Source organism: Glycine max, chromosome 9, assembly GCF_000004515.6.
Source record: "Glycine max cultivar Williams 82 chromosome 9, Glycine_max_v4.0, whole genome shotgun sequence".
Classification (NCBI taxonomy): domain Eukaryota; kingdom Viridiplantae; phylum Streptophyta; class Magnoliopsida; order Fabales; family Fabaceae; genus Glycine; species Glycine max.
Window position 1 is genome coordinate 33,483,885 of NC_038245.2, and position 22,628 is coordinate 33,506,512.

At 42.4% G+C, this 22,628-nt stretch overlaps 1 protein-coding gene across 4 annotated transcripts; it reads left to right on the top strand.

The window, feature by feature from the left end:
• Positions 1 to 60: 60 nt before the first annotated feature.
• On the top strand, positions 61 to 6,571 carry LOC102663853 (ABC transporter G family member 40). Of its 4 annotated transcripts, none has more exons than XM_041004857.1 (10): positions 61 to 554; positions 1,266 to 1,379; positions 1,487 to 1,687; positions 2,360 to 2,484; positions 2,939 to 3,039; positions 4,770 to 4,823; positions 4,919 to 5,009; positions 5,094 to 5,447; positions 5,617 to 5,715; positions 5,843 to 6,571. In XM_041004857.1, exons 4-8 carry the CDS (start codon positions 2,424 to 2,426, stop codon positions 5,312 to 5,314), a joined length of 528 nt encoding a protein of 175 aa, XP_040860791.1. In that variant the 5' UTR covers positions 61 to 554; positions 1,266 to 1,379; positions 1,487 to 1,687; positions 2,360 to 2,423; the 3' UTR covers positions 5,315 to 5,447; positions 5,617 to 5,715; positions 5,843 to 6,571. The 4 variants fall into 4 exon arrangements, with proteins under 4 accessions (XP_040860791.1, XP_040860793.1, XP_040860792.1 ...); XM_041004859.1 differs by having other exon boundaries at positions 2,379 to 2,484; XM_041004858.1 differs by having other exon boundaries at positions 5,094 to 5,402; positions 5,843 to 6,570.
• The last annotated feature ends 16,057 nt before the right edge of the window (positions 6,572 to 22,628 follow it).

The following is a 22,628-nucleotide window of genomic DNA, read 5'->3' on the forward strand; positions in this document are numbered from 1 at the left end:
AATATAGGGTTTTGGTGATGCCAAAGTAGAATCAAACAAGGTTGCTTCAACAAACATTCAAAGTTTAAGCATTGCTTCAAGATTAATACAAGGTTGCTTCAACAAACATTCATTGCTTCAAGATTAATTCAAGGTCAAGCAAACAAGATCAAGAAAAAGATAAGGCCTCAAACAATCTCATTGGTTGATTGATTTTTGAACTACAAAAAAATGACATATACCTACAGAAACTTTTGCCTACACACATAAATTAGTGTAGGTAAAAGTAAAAAAAAAATACTTATTCCTACAATTGTTTGTCATAGTGTAGGTAAAAGTTAAAAAATAATAATTCATTTCATCCTTATTCCCTCGTGGCTAAAAAAAATGCGTTCAGATCTAGAGAAAGATCCATTTTCTTGATCGAGAAAATGGAGCAGTTCATTGATAACTTGCCGCCGATGGATCTGATGCGATCGGAGAAGATGACCTTCGTTCAACTCATCATCCCCGTCGAGTCCACGCACCGCGCCATCTCCTATTTAGGCAAACTCGACCTTCTCCAATTCCGCGACGTAAGTTTCCTTTCAGATCCAACCTCGCTTCCTCTAGATTCCAATTTTCCTTCACTTCTTTTCTTCTTCGATTTCGTGTCCGAGGTGTTCTTTGAGCTAAGTGTGGAGTTTTCGCGTTTGTGCATGCCTGCATTACTGCGTACCTTGTATTAGTTTGTTATTTCATTCAAGTGTTAGTTGAATTGAGTGCGGGCGTCTAGGAATGACGAAAATACAGCACTGCAGGATTCAATGCTGAATGCAGATTTGAAGGAATCCATTGTTGGTGCGCGGATTTGTTGACGAGACAGTTTCGTTGATTCGGATATTGGATCTTTTATGTTCAACAGTTCGTGCTAACTGATCTTGTGTTTAAGTGTGATTTTATGTCGTGTGGCTTGAAATGTTTAATGTAATTATGGTTTGAGACTTAGGAGGTGTGAACTTAGTTGCATTGCTGGCTTCTTGAGTCTAATGTTGGTCATATGGATTATGGAACACGTAAAATGTCGATAAGATGACTTAGATAAGTTTTTGATGATTAGGTTCTGAGCCTATAGTGTTTCTTCATCCTTGTTGAAAGAAGCTAATGTCTTGTCTAATTGGTTCAGATATGATGATTGCAATTCGGGTTCCAACTTGCATCCACCTAGTAGATCATTGCTCTCTTTAGAAAATAATTTCATTTCATCCTTATCCCCTCGTAAAAAAAATTTGTCTTTGTCATCTCAGGTGGAGAGGATTGCAAGCTAAGGTTATGGAGTATCAAGTCTGGTGAACTGCTTTTTGAGGACAAGTTCTCTGATTCAGTTATCTTCATTGTGTGCTATAAAACATATGGACATAGTAAGCATGATATCCTCTCAGCCTTTCTGCTTTCAATTTTAAAAATTCTCCTATATTTTGGTTTTCAGATTGTTGCTAATCTTAAAGTGTATTATTTGGTTGTATAGGTTTTAAAGCAGAAGAGGAAAACCAATACAAGCGTGACTCATCTCAGGGTGCATGGCTTGGATCACTTGAAGGATTGTTTTATATGTGCTGGTTATGAGTGTGAAGGGTCCTGCAGCTATAGAATCTGAAGCTAACTAGATGCCCACAATACCTGATAAATACTGAGGTTATAGCATATATCTATATATACTCACATGAAGGTAATCAAATAGCTTGTAGATATATACTCATACAGCAAAATTCCCTGTTAAAGGCTCTTTTGGGGATTAAAGCTGATACTAGCAGTAGCACACAACAGAGATGACCAATACTTTGTAGAATTAGATAATTATTAAAATGTATAGCTCATGCCAAGCCAGTTTGTTTCAATTTCCACCTAGAATTTATAATTGCTTATAGGTGATAATAAGAAATTATTTTTTCTGTCTAGCTTATTATTCTTCCTTAAGGTTTGTTGCTGACTGTTCTTTTTGTAACCATGGCAGCTTCATTGAGTAGGTTTGTTGCTGACTGTTCTTTTTGTAATAAGAAATTACTATTCTTTTTGTTCACTTCTGCTGTAACAGAAAAAGAGATTAACACTAAAGAAAAGAATCTTGATCCTGTTTTGGGTTAGAATGTTGGTACCTATACAAATAAAAATAAATGCTTATGAAAATCTAGTTACAAGATGTAATGATGCATACATTTGCAAATTTTGATACTTGATGTCATTCTTTTGTTACATAATAATAACCTTTTTATTTTGGATGTGTCCTAGTTTATGGTTTAATTATGTAGATTCATTATTTTTTTGACACTCAAGATTTCTTAGATATGTGTGAATTACGAAGTCGAGCTTAGTGTGATGATTTTTTTATCTCTCACTGTAGCCTATCTATTCCCTAGCAGCTTAAGTCCTGAGATTCTAGAAGGTTTACTAAGATCAGGTTTGCAATGATACGGCATGTAGATGTCACAATGGATCAGGTTTGGGGATGGCTTTCATGTCTGCAAGGTAAGAATCTCATTGCTAATCAAATAGTTTTTCAAGAGCTGATGATGTAGCTTCTTTTTTTATTACTACTTTGGTAAGATATTTAATGCATTTGAGTGTCCTCTTTCACGTCTCTATATATTAAAGTATATTAATATGCATGTTAACTAGCAACTAGTAATAATTATAAATGGGATGAACAATTTTTCAACCCGATTAAAAAAATATAATTTTTTAAAAATATTACAAGTTATAGGTAAATCATGTCTTAAAACATGATTTTAGAACTACAATTTTATTAGAAATGATTTCTAGTCAAACATCATGTACCAACTTTGTTTGAGGAGCATTGGTCTTGTTATGCATTCGAGCCCAAGGACAAAATTTTGTATTTGTTAGATTTGATACATGATAAATTCTCAACTAGCAAGAGGTAATAAATCTATTAGAACCTGATTCTTTATTCCCCCTGCAGGTTTATGTCAACAAAAGTCGAAAGGAGTTGATCGGCCGCAATGGTCCACATTTAGTCATGTTAACTACTCAGGTTCTCTTTCATCCACATTTGGTAGCAAGGTGAGTAATAATTGTGATGACTCTGTTTTGGATACTAGTGAATTAGAAAAGGTTTGGTTGGAAGCTACGGTACTAATAGTCATTCTAATAAAAGCTATAAAACACTTAGTTGCTTCTTGAAGTTGAATTTATAACTGTCAATAAGTTTAGTTTCTAACATTCCAAGGTTGTCATTTACATTTCTCATCACTTAGTCACTACGTACACTGTGATGGCCATGAACTAAGCCGATATTTATTCACAAATTACCAATTCGATTTATGTACCCCTGCTATTTTGTATTGCAATTCGTGATGCTAATAAAAAGTTACAATTTCATAATGGTGTATCATACTGTCCAAATACAAAAAGTATAAGCTATGGACCATCCGTTCCTTTGGGATCTATACAAAGTACATTTTGGTTTGATAAAAGAAAATGAAGTTGTTCACGACATAGAATATATGCATTGAACAGTAAGCTCTTGGCTAGCAATTTATTGAGTGTGTCATGGTTTCTCAAAGTTATTATATTGCGCTGATTAAGAATCAAAGGCTCACCCATCCTTAATTATTGAATGCTTCACAACCCCTTAATCATTAAGCTTGCATGAAAGGTGTGCTTGCTCGCCAGTAATTAATCCACAATTTTTTAAGTGCTAAGTCTGAGACGTAAACATGTACTCAGTTAGATGATCCATAAGCAGTTGATACATAAACAATTATGAAACAAAAATAAAATCAACAATGGTATCTATTGCCACCAAAATCTTGTCTGGGATTTGAAACTGGAACTTGTAAAATAACAATAATTTCCCTCCACTCCGTTTCTTTATATGGAAAACTAACTTTTTGCATCTCAAGTTTATTTTATTTTTATATATTTGATGATATTATAAAAATATTCACAATATTGTAATTAAGTTCCAGTGGATTCTAATTAAGTTTAATAAGTTTCAGGTATCCATGTAAGTAAAAGAATCTCAGACTTAATTAGCAATTTCCATTAATTTGCTTTTTTTCCCTTGTGCTGGAAATAAGTGTAACTTCAAAGCTAAAACTTGGTACTAGTTGTAACTTGGACACGGGTTGGAACTCCAAATTCTACTGAGAAGGGTGAAGTGACTTTCTTCTGAAATTTATTTTTTTAGTATACCTGTTCAAACCATTCAAACCAAAAACAGAAAAATATGACAGCTTGACAATTATAATAGTATACCTGTTCAATTATGGATATTCCTTTCTTCTTCAACTTCTTTCTATTCATGTCAAAGTTTCTCATCCAAAAGAAATTTGTTATGAAGAAAAAGTAAGTAATATTTAGTTGTAATCACAAACAAAAGCAGTGAATAAAAATTTCAGTTACTATATTTTAGAAATAATAAGCAGAAGAGATCTAGAAAGTAGAAGAATGAACACACATATTTAACGTGGAAAACTCTTTGCAGGCAAAAACATAAAGGGTAGAGGAGAAACAATTCACTTTGTTAAAAATTGGTATCAGATATATACACAGAGAGTATTTGTAGCAACCCTGTTATATTATTTCATATAAATCATAGCACGATCACAAAAAAAAATTCTCAAAAATATTTAATCACCAAATTGGTTGGACGGCAAGCTTTCAGGCCAAGCCAAAAATTTGGGCCATCAATTCTAACAGTTACATTAGCATGTAGTTATAGGTGCATCAGCCATTTCATTTTTCCATACCGAGATTAAGTGGTTGTCCTTTTGACTCTTAATGCTCAGGCTTTAGCAACGGAAGGAGAGAAGGAAAATTTTATGACAGATTATGTCTTAAGGGTAAAATCTGTACTTTCTAAACCTTCCCCAATCATCATGAATCCATTACAACATTTGGTCTTAATGTCTCATATTTATTTGCTTTACATTTGCAGATTTTAGGACTGGAGGTCTGTGCTGATACTATTGTAGGAAATGCAATGTTAAGGGGGATATCTGGTGGACAAAGGAAACGTGTTACAACAGGTAAAACAAATCTGATTTCAATCCTGAAACCCAATAAAATGATTATCTGTGTGAACTTTAATAATTATAAATTTTTAAATGCAGGGGAGATGCTGGTTGGACCAGCTAATGATTTATTCATGGATGAAATATCTACTGGTTTGGATAGCTCGACAACTTACCAAATTCTAAACTCGCTCAAGCAATGTGTTCACATTCTCAAAGGAACAACAGCCATCTCTTTGAATTTTAATGAAATATCTACTAGTTTGGATAGCTCGACAACTTACTGTTCCCTCTTGCATTTTAATGATATGCTTGTGTGATGCTACTAAAACATTTTCAAGGGTCAGAAAGACTTTGAATTCAGAGTTATGGCATGCTTGTGCAGGGCCTCTTGTGTCATTACCCCAGGTTGGGAGCCTTGTGTTTTACTTCCCTTAGGGACATAGTGAGTAGGTGAATGAATCTGTTGTTCTCTTTTCAAAGTAATAATTTTTCTTATATTGCTTCTTTTAATCTATAATCATTAGTTTCTTTTCAATATTTAGCCAAGATTCTGAGGTGATGACTTTGTTTGTTTTGGTTTGCTGAAGCATATTGTTTCCTTTTATTTGAATATGAACAGGTGGCAGCTTCTACTAGAAGAACAACAACATCACAGATTCCAAACTACCCCAATCTTCCATATTAGTTGCTATGTCTAGTTCAAAATGTCACACTTCATGTGAGTATTGGGTGCTGGTTGACTTGACTTGACCACTTGTTGCATTTGTCCTCAAGAGCTTATTGCATCTTCAAATCCATCATAACTCCAAACAAAATTTTACCTTTTTTCTTGTATGTTATGATAGGCAGACAAGGAGACAGGAAGTGAGTGCTGCAGGAGTAGTTCTTTCACACTTAAATTACAGGGATGCTGATTGTAATCAAGCATTTAATTTTTCTTGATGTCAAGAATCACAAACCAGAAGGTCAGGAAGTGAGTGCAGCAGGAGTAAACATTGATACACTACAAGAAAAATGACATTTGCCTACAAACACTTTTGACTACATGGGAAGCCGCTCCTGCGATTGCCGCATCGCTGTTCCCGTGAGCCATCAGGTACACATATAATTTCTTTTTGAAGGATTCCTTTCGTTTAAATTTAATAGTGGTAATTATTACATCAAAAGGGTTCTTTATGAAGGTTACTTTATGAGATAAAAAAATTATTGTATACATTATTAAATGATTCGTTATATAGATAACATAATTCTTTGTGAACTTGATAAAAAAAAAAGAATTCTTTATGAATTGCACATAAAAAATATTGACGAGTGTTTGGATTCTTTTGTTTTGTAATTTTAAAAAAATAATTTATTTTTCAAAAGGGTTATTTTTAAAATATATCCAGAGCTCCAACATATACACTTAATGAGACATGACTTTGTTGGGATCACCCGTTCCTTAATGGAATTGATGGGAGTATATTTTTCCTTCAAAGTTTTTATTTTCCTTTTTTGAGATTATAAAAAATTTAAAAATTATTTTAGTAGTCTTCATTATTGAACATATATACTTGTACCTTGAAATTAAAATAAAAAACCCTCGTGTTAATCCTGTCAATATTTTTGTAATTTTATCACACTTAACATAATGATGTAGTTTTTTTTTATAGAAAAAATAACAATTTGTTTCTTCAGAAAACTATAATTTAATAGACACAATAATTACCTTAAATAAACTAATTCAGCCCCAAATTTTTATTGTCTTTTAATTAATGAATCTCATACTTTATCCCCCTTTTCTCTGTTACCTTAAATTATATGTCTCACCACCAAGTACAAATACTTTTTTTTCCTTGAAGGTTACTTGAAGATTTCTAGTGATTATTACATCATGTTTGAACATATCTAATCCTAGGTTCTGGCCTTGTTTCTAAATAGTGCAATTTTGTGGCATCGGTTAATGGGAAAGAAGGTTCTTGCGGTCTCAAATGATGTTCATATTAAAGACTTTTACCTACAGTTAGGAAATGTAAGTAGAAGTTAATGACTTTTACCTACAATTGAAGATGATAGATACATATTAAAGACTTTTTACCTACAGTTAGGAAATGTAAGTAGAAGTTAATGACTTTTACCTACACACTATACATAGTAGGTAAAACCTATAGTGACAGACAATTAATCGTCATTATACCCCCCCTCAAAGTTGACAGAAGAAACGTCCGTAGAACAAAGTCTATCATACATTTACCTACGGATTTTTTATTTATAGTGACAGTTTTTGTTCGTAGGTGTCATACCCTAATTTCGTCCGGGGACCTTTGCTTGATAACATGCAACTTTTGTTTGGTCCTTGTGAGGTGCTTGGCACCCATCATTAGGCAATTTGTGAAATTCCGGGACATGCCGGAAAACAAAAGAAAATATTGATGCACAATCCGTAAGGTTCCGTGACACACCGGAAATCAAATGGAAGCATCGTTGCACAATTAGTGAGGTTCCGTAATATTCCGTAAGTCAAAAAGGGGATGATTATGTAATCCACAAGGTTCCGTAACATTACGAAAAGAAAACCAGTATCGTTACGAAATTCGTAAGTTTCCGTAACTTTACGAAAAAAGAATCACCAAAAAAAGGCAGGGGGTGTACTTAGTAAAAATGGGGGTGCAAATAGCAACCAGGCCCACTTGGGCCCTCCAGAAGATTCCTCCAGAAGGCTGTTGCTTCTGGAGGAAGCAACCCTGCTCGCCTGGGCGAGCTGGGTGGCAAGCTTCTCCCCCAATTTTCTATAAATAGGGGGAGAAGTGAAGTGAAAAAGGGTTCAACCCCTTAGGCACTTCTCTCTCTTTCGAATTTGCTTGGAAAAATTGTTTCCGTGAAGAAAATCCAAGCCGAGGCGCTTCCGAAACGTTTCCGTGAGGAATTTTGCGAAGGTTTCGACCGTTCTTCGACGGTCTTCATTCGTTCTTCATCGTTCTTCGATCTTCAATGGGTAAGTACCTCGAACCAAGCTTTTCGATTCATTCTATGTACCCGTGGTGGTCCACATTGTGTTTCGTGTATTTTTATTCTTGTTTCATTTACTTTTTATACCCCCTTTTGACGTGCTTAAGCCATTTTATTTAAGTCATTTCTCGCTTAACCTAAAAATAAAATAAATTTCCACCGATCGTTTGAATTGTATTATCCGTTAACTTCGGTTAAAATGAATTCCGACCGTTCGGTCGTGCCATAACCACGTTGGAAATAAAAAAAAGAGGTAAAATAATAATATAATAATAAAAAAACGTCTTTTAGTAAAATATAGCGAAAAATCAATCGGACATTTTCTCTTTGGGATTTCTCATTCTTAATTGAATTGACTAATAACTAAAGTGAAACTAAGGCTAAAATCAACTCGCCTAGTCAAGCTCGTCCATAAAAATAGGTTTTTGAAGTTTATCATTTCAATTTCTTACTAAGTAAAATGGATCATTTTCAAGGTCCAACGCCTTAAAATGATCACCTTTTAAGTAAAAAAGAATCACTTGATAAGAAAGAACTACGTAGGTCTGATTTCCTCATCGCAATTGAGGAATACGTAGGAGCAAAGGGAAACACCCTTGTCGACCACAAAAAGAGAAAAAAAATATAAAAAAAGGTATAAAGGATATAAAGACATAAAAAGGGAACATAAAAATCAAGGTCATGTTTGCACATTCGATTAAAGGCTGCAGTCCCTTGGGACGGACGTGTGGGGTGCTAATACCTTCCCCGTGCGTAAATACAACTCCCGAACCTTTCACTTAAAAGTTCGTAGATCACGTCTTTTCCGGTTTTTCCGACGTTTTCCTCAAATAAACGTTGGTGGCGACTCCGCGCGTATTCCTTTCATGGAACACGCATCCCGCGAGTCACGCGTCGCCCTCCCGCCGAAGGGTAGGTTGCGACAGTTGGCGACTCCACTGGGGACTGTTTTTAGAGAGTTAGGCCATTTAATCTTGTGCAATGTTTTACCGTGACTTACCCCTTTGTTGGTTTCCCTTCATTATGTTCTTGTGTATATAAACTCTTTGTTGCTTTTAGTGCGTTTTAAAATGTATGCATGAGGTAAATATTTATTCATTTGATGCACACAAACACCAACACTATTTGCACACACTGTGAGTTGAAAAAGGGCCCTATACCCGGGTTCATAGGAACATAAGGAGTGGAGGTGAATCTGTGATCATGCTAGGTTTCCGACTTGCTTGATTACAGTGAACCCTCATCTAGAGTTTTCCTCTTTGAAAACATATTGTTGCTAGTAGTCCCTACTGCTGCTGTATGTTCTTCGAAGGGAATAATACCTCTAGAAACCATCAAGAGAGATATGACTACCTTGGGGGTTATCACTAAATGCCTAGTTAGTTCTCTCCCTTATAGGTCCCTTAAATAGGGGCACGGAGCAAATACGCTGCGTGCCATTTTTCACACTGCCATGCATAAGTATCATATACCCTTTTGCTTATGTTCAGTGAATATTGTCATACTATGTACATTCCCGCATTACGCCTTTTGCATATGCATCACATATGGGTTCTGTCTTGATCCCCTCTATAGACAAATCAACGGAGGGTCCGGGTCACCGTTTTAAATACATACGTTGGGGCACTTTGCTACCCTAGACGTTGTGTCTAAGAAGGAGACAATGTCCCGGGCACCCGCATTCTTAAATTACATCTGTGTCATATGCATTCCTTCATGGATTCATCCATTCCACCCATGAGATATCGGAGTTTTGATTTGCACCAGCTTTTTGTCTCACCTTAGTAAGCATGGGAACAAATCAAACCGGCAAGAGGTTTTACCAAGTCAAGGTTAAAGGCCTAGATACCACCAGCATCAAGGAATTAGGGCGGTTGATGGAACCTCTCCAAATGCAAGCCTTCCGCAAGACTTACGGAAAGATCTTAGAGTTGACCATAGCAGAGGTATCCATAGAAGCCATTGCATCACTAACCCAATACTACGACCAGCCTTTGAGATGCTTCACGTTCGGAGACTTCCAATTGGTACCAACCATTGAAGAATTTGAGGAAATTCTAGGATGTCCTCTCGGGGGAAGAAAACCATACCTTTCCTCCGGGTGTCTCCCCTCTTTGAGCAGAATTGCAACTGTGGTCAAGGATTCAGCAAGAGGTTTGGACCGCATAAAACAGACTCGAAACGGCATAGCGGGCCTACCACGGAAGTACCTAGAAGACAAGGTGAGGGGTATGGCCAATCAAGGAGATTGGGTCCAGTTTATGGATGTGTTAGCTTTGCTAATTTTTGGGGTCGTCCTCTTTCCAAACGTAGATGGTTTGGTGGACCTAGCAGCAATTGACGCTTTCCTTGCATACCACCATAGTAAGGAAAGTCCGGTGGTAGCTGTCTTGGCAGATTTATTTGACACATTTAACCGAAGGTGCGAAAAGAGTAGCGCAAGGATCATCTGTTGCTTGCCCGCCCTCTGTGTTTGGTTGGTTTCACACCTGTTCCAGCAAGACACGAGGCATCCATGTCCGCTCCAGAGCCATCGCTCGTGTACTGAAAAAAGAAGAATAGATTGGGACCAGCTTTTGGCTGGGATAGGAGGTAGAACAATCAATTGGTTCCCCCAATGGAAGGAAGGAAATGAGGGAGTCCTTTTCTCATGTGGAGGGTACCCAAACATTCCGCTGATAGGAACGAGGGGTTGTATTAACTACAATCCCGCGCTCGCTATAAGACAACTAGGGTACCCCATGAGGGGAGCACCGACGGAAGAAAGCATGTCTCCTTTCCTTGTGAGGGATTTCGGCGCGCAAAATTTCAAGGCTATACAAAGAATCCATAAGGCATGGGAAACCCCGTTAAGGAAAGATCAAGAACTTAGGGGCATTCGTAATGGCATCATTGGTGGTTACCATGAATGGCTGAAAGTTCATATACGAGGTTTAGATTGGCTCGCCAAGTTAAAAGTCGTCGGCGAAGAGAGTTTTGAAGCACTGGAAGAGGACGAAGAAGTCCAAGCTCTCAAAAGCGAGTTAGGAAAGGCGAAACTTGCCAAGGAGAAGTTCAAGTTGGCCGCTACACATATTCGGAAGGAGTGTGCCGGATTACGGGAAGAGAATGCAACTACCGCAAGAGCCCTTGAACAAGAGACCAAGAGGGCTCGCAAGGAAGAGTATGGCCGTAACAAATTTCGCGGAGCTCTGTGGGGTAGCAACAGTGAACTCAAGCTGCGAAGGGAAGAGAGGGACCAGTCGCGAGCACATAGCATGGTCTTGAAAGAGGAGTTAGTTGCCTGTTCAAGGTCCAAAAGGAGTTTGTCTCATCATTTATGCGAGACAGAGACCAACATGCTAGCTATTATCGCCAAGTACCAAGAAGAGTTAGGTCTAGCCACGGCCCACGAGCATAGGGTCGCGGACGAGTATGCCCAAGTATACGCGGAAAAAGAGGCTAGAGGAAGGGTGATCGACTCTTTACACCAAGAGGCAACCATGTGGATGGATCGGTTTGCTCTTACCTTGAACGGGAGTCAAGAACTTCCCCGATTGTTAGCCAAGGCCAAGGCGATGGCGGACACCTACTCCACCCCCGAAGAAATTCATGGGCTTCTCGGCTATTGTCAGCATATGATAGACTTAATGACCCACATAATTAGAAATCGCTAGGAAACTTGTATGGTCTCTCAGACCTTGACTAGATACGACTTTTTGAAATAAAATGAGTTGGTCCCATGTTTCTACTCCAAAAAAAAAAGCTTGTGCGAATCAAATCACTCCCGCATTTTATCTCTAGCATGCATTCTTTCTTTCTTTACCCACTCCTCACGTTTGGTTTTTTAGGGAAAAACACCATAACTAAACGCGCCACAAGGCATCCCTATCGCACCAGATCCAAATCTAGAACGATGGGTGATCAAGAGGAGACACGGGAACAGATGAAAGCCGACATGTCGGCTCTGAAAGAACAGATGGCTTCCATGATGGAGGCCATGTTAGGAATGAGGCAGCTCATGGAGAAAAACGTGGCCACCGCTGCCGCTGTCAGTTTGGCTGCCGAAGCAGACCCAACTCTCTTGGCAACTGCGCACCATCTTCCCTCAAACATAGTAGGACGGGGAAGGGACACACTGGGGCACGATGGCAACCCTCATCTGGGATACAACCGAGCGGCTTACCCTTATGGATTGCCGCCCAACTACTCACCACCCGTCCTGCAAGACGATGCGGGCCATATTGCTTCTCCCGTCCTTGAAAGAGAACCTCCTCAACAGCCCAACGAGGTCCACAAAGACCCTCAAGACTATGCTCGAAGGGATGTCGAGTTCTATCCCCCGATCCCCGAAGGGTCGGCACCCAGCACGTTGCCTCAGCCCAACATCACGACACAACCAATAGTTTTGTCCACGGAAGGACCGCCCCCGGTAACTGAAGAAAGGAGGAAGCTCGATCTCCTCGAGGAGAGATTGAGAGCCGTGGAAGGATTTGGGGACTATCCGTTCGCTGACATGACGGATCTTTGCTTAGTACCCGATGTTGTTATCCCCCCGAAGTTCAAGGTACCAGACTTCGACAAGTATAAAGGGACAACTTGTCCAAAAAACCATCTCAAGATGTACTGTCGCAAGATGGGCGCACACTCTAAGGATGAGAAGCTATTAATACACTTTTTTCAAGATAGCTTGGCCGGAGCCGCGGTAGTTTGGTAGACTAATTTGGAAGCTTCCCGTATCCGTACTTGGAAGGATCTGATTACTGCCTTCCTAAAGCAATACCAGTATAATTCCGATATGGCTCCCGATCGCACTCAGCTACAGAATATGTTCAAGAAAGAGGACGAAACCTTTAAAGAATACGCACAATGGTGGAGAGACCTAGCGGCACAAGTGGCTCCTCCCATGGTAGAAAGAGAGATGATCACCATGATGGTAGACACTCTGCCAGTGTTCTACTATGAGAAGCTAGTAGGTTACATGCCATCCAGCTTCGCAGACCTAGTGTTTGCCGGGGAAAGAATCGAGGTAGGGTTGAAAAGAGGAAAGTTCAATTACGTTTCCTCCACGAGTGCGAATGCCAAAAGAATCGGGACAACGGGGGCAAAAAGGAAGGAAGGAGATGCCCATGCCGTCTCTTCAACACCCGCGTGGGTCAAACCCCTGCAGACACCTCATGGTACCCATCAGTACGCGCAACATCACCCAAGCTTCTCGGCTCATACCGGGAACGCCTCTAGTTCCGCACCTGTGCAGCCTAAGGCACCCACCCAGAGGGAAGCTCCCCAAGTTCCAACTCCGAACACAACTCGCCCGGCCGGTAATTCCAACGCAACAAGGAACTTCCCTCCGAGGCCATTTCAAGAATTCACCCCACTCCCAATGACGTACGAAGACCTCTTGCCGTCCCTCATCGCCAACCATTTGGCCGTGGTAATTCCCGGAAAGGTCCTCCAACCCCCTTTCCCAAAGTGGTATGACCCTAACGCAACTTGCAAGTACCATGGGGGTGTCCTGGGGCATTCCATTGAAAAATGCTTGGCCCTTAAATACAAGGTCCAACATTTGATAGATGCTGGATGGCTGACTTTCCAAGAGGATCGGCCCAATGTGAGAACCAACCCGCTCGCCAATCATGGAGGGGGAGCGGTTAACGCCGTTGAGTCCGATAGGCCGCGCAGGTCTAAACCTTTAAAGGATGTGGCAACCCCTAGGAGGTTTATATTTGAGGCCCTACAAAAGGGAGGTGTGATTCCCCATAGTGGGCGTAAGGAGGATTCCTGTTTGCTGCATTCTGGCGAGCTGCATGACATGGAAATGTGTTTGGGAGTAGAGGAATTGTTACAGCGGATGATAGATCAAGGTCGACTGGAAGTTGGCAGTGAAGGAAGAGAAGAGCAGCATATATGCATGCAGTCCACGGATGGGAGCAGTGTTGCGAAGCCCAAACCCTTGGTGATATACTTCACCAAGGGCACAGCTTCGCAAAAACCCGGACACCCCTTAGCAGCTAAACCTGTTCCTTTCCCATACCAAAATAGCCACGCAGTCCCATGGAGATATACACCTCCGAGGGAGAAGGAAGAAGAAGCCACCGATGTCAGCTCGTTGTCGGCTAAGGTAACAAATATCACGGGACTGAGTGGTGTGACCCGTAGCGGTCGTGTGTTTGCGCCTCCGGACCTACCAGTCCAACCCGCGAACGTCAAGGGGAAAGGAAAAGTGGTGGAGGAACAAGATGGTGAAGCACCCCACGCTTCGAATAAAGATATTCCGGCGAAAGGTCTTCCGAAGAAAAAGGATGGTAAAAAGGAGGTGTCGCTAGAAGAAGCCAGTGAGTTCCTCCGTATAATTCAGCAGAGCAAATTCAAGGTTATAGAACAGCTCAACAAAACTCCGGCCAGGGTCTTGCTGTTGGAGTTACTCATGAGCTCCGAGCCTCATCGAGCTCTGCTAATAAAAGTTCTGAACGAGGCCCATGTGGCCTAAGACATCTCGGTAGAAGGTTTCGGAGGGCTGGTCAATAATATCACTGCCAACAACTATCTCGCCTTCGCCGAAGAAGAAATCCCCGCCGAGGGGAGAGGGCACAATAAAGCTTTGCACGTATCAGTCAAGTGTATGGACCATATCGTAGCCAAAGTGCTCATCGATAATGGTTCCAGTTTAAACGTGATGCCTAAGAGCACTTTGGAGAAATTATCATTCAATGCCTCCCACTTAAAGCCAAGTTCAATGGTGGTTCGTGCCTTCGACGGCACCCGCCGAGAGGTTAGGGGAGAGATCGATCTCCCAGTACAGATAGGCCCTCACACTTGTCAAGTTACTTTCCAAATAATGGATATTAACCCCCCCTACAGCTGTCTGTTGGGGCGCCCGTGGATCCACTCAGTGGGAGTTGTTCCCTCTACACTCCACCAAAAGTTGAAATTCATAGTGGAAGGGCATCTGGTCATCGTATCAGGCAAGGAAGACATCTTGGTGAGCTGCCCATCCTCTATGCCTTATGTGGAGGCCGCAGAGGAGTCATTAGAAACCGCTTTCCAGTCTTTCGAGGTGGTAAGCATTTCCTCCATGGATTCCTTCTCTAGGCAAGCTTGCCTGTCCGATGCAATAGTAATGATGGCCCGAGTTATGTTGGGGAACGGTTACGAACCCGGAATGGGTTTAGGCAAAGACAACGGCGGCATAACTAGCCTGATAAATGCCAAAGGAAATCGTGGGAAGTATGGTTTAGGCTATAAGCCCACTCAGGCAGATGTAAAGAGAAGCATCGCAGGAAGGAAGAGTGGGGGTCAAAGCTCATGGTTGAGACAAGAAAGTGAAGGAAGCCCGCCCTGCCACATAAGTAGAAGCTTTATAAGCGCGGGTCTGGGAGACGAAGGTCAAGTGGTCGCGATATACGAGGATGATGTTCCGAGTATATTGGATTTGGTACGACCATGCCCTCCTGATTTCCAGCTGGGAAATTGGCGAGTGGAGGAACGCCCCGACATTTACGCAGCGAGCATAATGTAAACCTTTACGGTTTTAAAAGCTCTATAGTTGGGCCTAGGCTTTAGAGTTTTTCTTTTGGTTAAGGCTTTGTGTATTTTGTTTTTTAAATTTATAATACAAGGATCTTTCTTCATCTGTTCCTACGTCTCTACCCATTCTCATCCATTTGCATGTTTACTTCTTTTCTGAAACGGCAGATCCGATGACGAGTCCCCCGAAGGTACTAATACCTGGGACCCGCCTATCAACTTCGAGCAAGAAACGAATCAAACGGAAGATGAAGGGAACGAGGATGTGGGACTTCCCCCAGAATTAGAAAGGATGGTCGCCCATGAGGACCAAGAAATGGGGCCTCATCAAGAAGAAACAGAACTAGTAGACTTGGGAATTGGCAGTGGAAAAAGGGAAGTAAAGATAGGCACAGGTACTACCGCACCTATCCGTGAAGAATTAATAATCCTGCTAAGGGACTACCAAGACATCTTTGCTTGGTCATACCAAGATATGCCCGGTTTGAGTTCTGACATTGTACAGCACCGATTACCTCTAAATCCCGAGTGTTCCCCGGTAAAGCAGAAATTGAGAAGGATGAAGCCCGAAACATCCTTGAAGATAAAAGAAGAAGTGAAGAAGCAATTTGACGCTGGTTTTCTGGCCGTCGCTCGGTATCCAGAATAGGTTGCCAACATTGTACTGGTCCCTAAGAAAGATGGGAAAGTACGAATGTGTGTGGATTATCGGGACCTGAATCGGGCCAGTCCCAAGGACATTTTCCTTTTGCCACACATCGATATCCTCGTGGATAACACGACTAATTTCGCTTTATTTTCCTTCATGGACGGTTTCTCCGATTACAATCAGATAAAGATGGCGCCAGAGGATATGGAAAAGACTACCTTCGTCACCCTGTGGGGGACGTTCTGTTACAAGGTGATGTCCTTTGGACTCAAGAATGCCGGGGCAACTTATCAACGGGCCATGGTAGCTTTGTTCCATGATATGATGCATCAAGAGAACGAGGTCTACATGGACGACATAATTGCTAAATCTAAATCCGAGGAAGAGCACCTTGTCAACCTGCGGAAGTTGATCGAAAGGCTTAAGAAATATCAATTAAGGTTGAACCACGCCAAGTGTACCTTTGGGGTCAAATCAGGGAAATTGCTTGGTTTCATCGTGAGCCAGAAAGGGATAGAGGTAGACCCTGAAAAGGTGAAGGCCATCCTTGAGATGCCATAACCCCGTACTGAGAGGCAAGTCCGAGGCTTCCTGGGACGCTTGAATTATATTGCCAGATTCATATCGCAGCTCACCGCCATTTGTGAGTCGTTGTTCAAGCTCTTACGCAAAAACCAAACTGATCGCTGGAATGAGGATTGCCAAGAGGCTTTTGGAAGGATCAAGAAGTGCCTTATGAATCCTCCCGTGCTTATGCCACCAGTACCTGGAAGGCCTCTCATCTTGTACATGACAATCTTAGACGAGTCAATGGGGTGTATGCTGGGGCAACATGACGAATCCGGAAAGAAAGAGCGCGCTGTTTACTACCTAAGTAAGAAGTTCACGACCTGTGAAATGAATTACTCCTTGCTCGAAAGAATGTGTTGTGCTTTAGTATGGGCATCCCATCGCCTAAGGCAGTACATGCTGAGCCATACTACCTGGTTGATATCCAAGATGGACCCGGTTAAGTACATCTTTGAAAAGCCAGCTCTCACGGGACGAATCGCCCGGTGGCAAGTCCTGCTATCCGAGTTTGATATAGTTTACGTCACCCAAAAGGCGATAAAAGGAAGCGCCTTAGCAGATTATTTGGCTCAACAGCCTCTTAACGACTATCAGCCCATGCATCATGAATTCCCGGATGAGGACATCATGGCCTTGTTTGAGGAAAAATTGGACGAAGATCGGGACAAATGGACCGTATGGTTTGACGGAGCGTCAAACATTCTAGGCCACGACGTTGGGGCAGTATTGGTCTCTCCGGACAATCAATGTGTACCTTTCACAGCCAGGCTAGGATTCGACTGCACCAACAACATGGCCGAATCTGAAGCATGTGCCCTAGCCGTCCAGGCAGCAATTGACTCCAATGTCAAACTACTCAAGGTGTACGGCGACTCAGCGTTGGTAATCCATCAGCTGAGAGGGGAATGGGAAACTAGAGATCCCAAGCTGATACCCTACAAAGCCTATATCAAGGAATTGGCTAAGACCTTTGATGAGATCTCCTTCCATCATGTTCCCCGCGAGGAAAATCAAATGGCGGATGCGCTTGCTACTTTGGCGTCTATGTTCCAGCTAACGCCGCACGGGGATCTACCCTACATTGAATTTTGGTGTCGTGGCAAACCCGCGCATTGTTGCCAAGTAGAAGAGGAACGAGACGGAAAGCCTTGGTATTTCAACATCAAGCGATATGTCGTAAGCAAAGAATACCCGCCAGAGATTGCCGACAATGATAAGAGGACATTGAGAAGGTTGGCAGCCGGTTTCTTCATGAGCGGAAGCATACTGTATAAGAGAAATCACGACATGACACTCCTGCGGTGTGTGGATGCCAGGGAGGCAAATCACATGATCGAGGAAGTCCATGAGGGCTCGTTTGGAACGCATGCCAACGGGCATGCTATGGCCAGGAAGATCCTAAGAGCAGGTTATTACTGGCTTACCATGGAAAGTGATTGTTGTGTCCATGTGAGGAAATGCCACAAATGTCAAGCGTTCGCAGATAATGTCAATGCTCCACCACATCCTCTGAATGTCATGTCCGCCCCTTGGCCTTTCTCCATGTGGGGAATAGATGTCATCGGGGCCATTGAGCCCAAGGCCTCGAATGGTCATCGCTTCATCCTCGTAGCGATAGATTATTTTACCAAGTGGGTCGAGGCGGCCTCCTATACCAATGTCACGAGGGGTGTGGTGGTCAGGTTCATTAAGAAAGAGATCATCTGCCGATATGGTTTGCCAAGGAAGATTATCACGGACAACGGCACCAACCTGAATAACAAGATGATGGGGGAAATGTGCGAGGAGTTTAAAATCCAGCATCACAATTCCACACCCTACCGGCCAAAGATGAATGGAGCCGTGGAAGCGGCCAATAAGAATATCAAAAAGATTATCCAAAAGATGACCGTGTCATACAGAGATTGGCACGAAATGCTCCCATTCGCGTTACACGGTTACCGAACTTCAGTACGAACGTCAACTGGGGCAACGCCGTTCTCATTGGTATATGGGATGGAGGCTGTGTTACCGTTTGAGGTAGAAGTCCCGTAATTAAGGATCTTGGCAGAATCCGGATTAAAGGAGTCAGAGTGGGCTCAAATGCGCTATGACCAGCTCAACCTCATTGAGGGTAAGCGCTTAACGGCCATGAGTCATAGGCGCTTGTACCAGCAAAGAATGAAGAGTGCATTTGACAAGAAGGTACGCTTGCGCAAGTTCTATGAGGGAGACCTTGTGCTAAAGAAAATGTCCCATGCTGTCAAGGACAATCGAGGAAAATGGGCCCCAAACTACGAAGGGCCTTTTGTTGTGAAGAGGGCTTTTTCCGGAGGAGCCCTGGTGCTTACCAACATGGATGGCGAAGAGCTACCTTCACCCGTGAATTCTGATGTCGTCAAGCGATATTATGCTTAGAATCTGGGGCAATTAAGGATGTCACTGCATGTTCTTTATCTTTATGTGTTTTCTGGATTTCCCCCAGGGATTCCCCGTCTACTGTATCTCTCGTTACAATCTTTCAAAGAAATGAACGTGGATTCGAGGCTTTAGTCCTCACGTTGGTTTCAAACCTTGCGTTAATTTGTGATCACCTGAGCCCTTCCGCTCAGTTCATGGGATGCCCCAAGCGCTTAATTAAAATTGAACCTAAACCAACTTTCACTAAAATTTGCTGCGATTGAAAACATTCATGCATACGCATACGCATGCATGTTGTTGTGGTAAAACAGGGGCAGGATCATCTTGAGCTACCTTCTGGGGTGGGGACAAAACATGAACAGCAGAAACCAATCAAGGTAAGACAACGACGTGGTCAAGATTGGCCATACCTGGTTGTTTATTACTTGCAGGTACTTAGGAACGGATGCAAGTGGGGATGGGGTCACAACCGACCGATCGTTTCCCCTTCTCTGTGCTAAACAAGCAGAGAACGCCGCGCAAGGCAGCCCAGTATCCTTTGGATTCGCAGTATTTTACTACCATTGTTTGTTTTTAGTAATTAATGCCTAATTCTAACTTGAGTAGGCTCAAATAGGCAAAACACTGACCCATAAGGAAGGAGGGGACATGGTTAATGTTCCTCTCAAAAAAAAAAAAAAAGTGCAGGTTAGCTCGCCTGGGCGAGCAACCCCTGCACCAAAATATAAAAGTGACGAAAGGGGGGACGTTTTTGCATTCAAAAACTTCTTTTCCCCCCTTTCAAAAGCCATACCCACGGAATTTACGAGTTTGCAGCCCTAGGATCTCTACTTTTCGCATTCTTCGATTCCGTTTTGCGCTTTTATTCATCACCAACAAGTAAGTATTCCATCCTTAAGCTTTCTAGCTTTTCCTTGGTGTATTTTGATCTCCTTTTGGTGCTCTAAATTGTGGGAATGTGCACGTGTGCAATTTTTGGTAGCCAAGATGCTTTGAGTATGCATGTATGTAAATTTAGCCAAGGAAATGCATGTGATGTAGGTAGCAAATACACCTTGGAAGTACATATAAATAATCTAGGTAACGAAGGTGCCTTGATTGTGCATGGGTGCATTTTTCTTAGTTAGAAGAATATCTTGTGCGAGTGAATGTTCGTAAGGAAGTATGTGCATGAGTTTGCTCTAAATTTACATTGATGTTTGTGTTTATTGGAGGAGGTTGTATGCCATTTTTGTTTTAAGAGTAGCATTTCTTGGTAAAACTAACTTTCCAAATGTTTGCCTTCGCAGAAAATGGCCCCGAGGAAGCTTGCCTCAAAGAGGTCCAGGAAGGACAAGGCGGCCGAAGGAACTAGTTCCGCTCCTGAGTATGACAGTCACCGCTTTAGGAGCGCTGTACACCAGCAGCGCTTCGAGGCCATCAAGGGATGGTCATTTCTCCGGGAGCGACGCGTCCAACTCAGGGATGACGAGTATACTGATTTCCAGGAGGAGATAGGTCGCCGGCGGTGGGCATCACTGGTTACCCCTATGGCCAAGTTCGATCCAGAAGTAGTCCTTGAGTTTTATGCCAATGCTTGGCCAACAGAGGAGGGCGTGCGTGACATGAGGTCCTGGGTGAGGGGTCAGTGGATCCCGTTTGATGCAGATGCTATCGGCCAGCTCCTGGGATATCCGTTGGTGCTGGAAGAGGGCCAAGAGTGCGAGTATGGCCAGAGGAGGAACCGGTCTGATGGGTTCGATGAGGAGGCCATCGCCCAGTTGCTATGTATACCGGGGCAGGATTTTGCCCGGACTGCTGCAGGGAGGCGAGTGCGAATTATGCGCACCAACATGACCACCCTGACTCAGATATGGATGACTTTGCTGCTCAGCAACATCCTGCCCACCGACCATAATTCCGACCTCCCCCTGCCGAAGTGTCAGCTGGTGTACGCCATCCTGACGCGGATGAGCATCCATGTGGCTCAGTTAATCGCTGATGCCATCTATATTTTTGCAGGTATGGCGCCTACCAGGCACCCTTTGGATCCAGATAAGTCCAACAGGGCCCTGGGATTTCCCGCGCTGATCACAGGACTCTGCCAGTCGTTCGGAGTCCCCGTGGCACCTACCAAGGTGATTCGGCCGCCCATCACCCGGGCTTTTATTGAGAAGTACTGCACCCAGAGACAGGCTCAGGGGAATGCTCCACAGGCCACGGGCGCGCCACCACCACCTCATCAGGCTAGCCCGGCTGGGTCATTTGACATGGAGCAGTATTTACTGCATTTGGTTTGCCAGCAGGCGGCCAACCACCGGGCACATGTACAGACCCATGATTGTCTGTACCAGCTGAGCCTCAGCATGCAGAGCCAGGGCTTCGCTTCTTTTTCATGCCCTACTCCAGACCAATTCAGGGCAGAGGTCGCATGGCCCGGGGATTGGCCCGAGGCCCAAGCAGGAGAGGCGCCCCCAGAAACATTGGGTTGACTAAAATAGAGGAAATGAATCCTGAGCCCTAGCATCACATGACCATAAAAATTTAACACTTGAGTGTCCACATAGGTGCATGCATGACCAGTTTTGCATAAAGTTTCCAAATCATCATTTTTGCATTTGTGTCATGGAAATAATGTGGGGCATCCCTTTTTATCCTTGAACCAAACCCAAACCCTGACATGTATCATGACTAGCCATTCTACAAGCCTTGAGCCAAAATCCTAACTCACCATAAACCTTGACCCAGGGTGAGAATGTCAATCCTTACCCTCGGAAGAGAAGAAAAAGAGAAGGAAAATTTCCAATCAAAGAGAAAAAAAGAGAAGGAAAATTTCCAATCAAAGAGAAAGCAAAAAAGGAGAGAAGGAAAATTTCCAATCAAAGAAAAAAGAGAGGAAAGGAAATTCCCAATCAAAGAGTGGGAGAAAGCGAAAAGAAAAGAAAGAAAATTCCCAACCATAGAATGGGAGAAAGTAAAAAGGAAGGAAAGAAAGCTCCTGATCAAGGATCGAAAGAAAACAGAAGAAATGTGCAGAAAGGTCTTTGGACCAGACAATATCTGAACAATACAGAATTGTCACCAAATGAACAAAAAGAAGGAAAGGAAACCACGACCTAAAGTGGTATTCTCCCTTTAATTACCAACCAAAATCCTTTGCGCCGACGACTTTTTCGCCCCACACTAAACAAAAACAGAAAAGGAAAAAAAGCCAAAAAAAACACACAAAAGCCGGAAAAAAAAAACCCACCAAAAGAACCCATTCCCAAGGGAAGTCCTATTGATCCATGATCATACATGTAATTTTTGATTTGATAGGAAATGATTTGTAAAATCAAGTCATGACATATCTATGGTTCGGAATTAGGATAAAACACTTACCTGTGCGAGATTGATACACTTTGAGTGGATTTCTTCTATTTTTGTCGAACCCAGTGTTTCCTCTAAATGGTCATTTAGAAACGAAATGCTAAACATCCAAAATCTCATTTATGGTTATGAGAAAATTTCATCAGCATACTCTCCTTCCCCGGTAGACG

What these genes read in the sequence shown, in the direction of transcription:
- LOC102663853 (XM_041004857.1), top strand. Translation starts at nt 2,424, where the DNA reads ATGATACGGCATGTAGATGTCACAATGGATCAGGTTTGGGGATGGCTT. An exon ending in TGACAGATTATGTCTTAAGG is followed by an intron (nt 4,824 to 4,918) that starts GTAAAATCTGTA and finishes TTACATTTGCAG; the next exon opens with ATTTTAGGACTGGAGGTCTG. An exon ending in AAGGAAACGTGTTACAACAG is followed by an intron (nt 5,010 to 5,093) that starts GTAAAACAAATC and finishes TTTTAAATGCAG; the next exon opens with GGGAGATGCTGGTTGGACCA.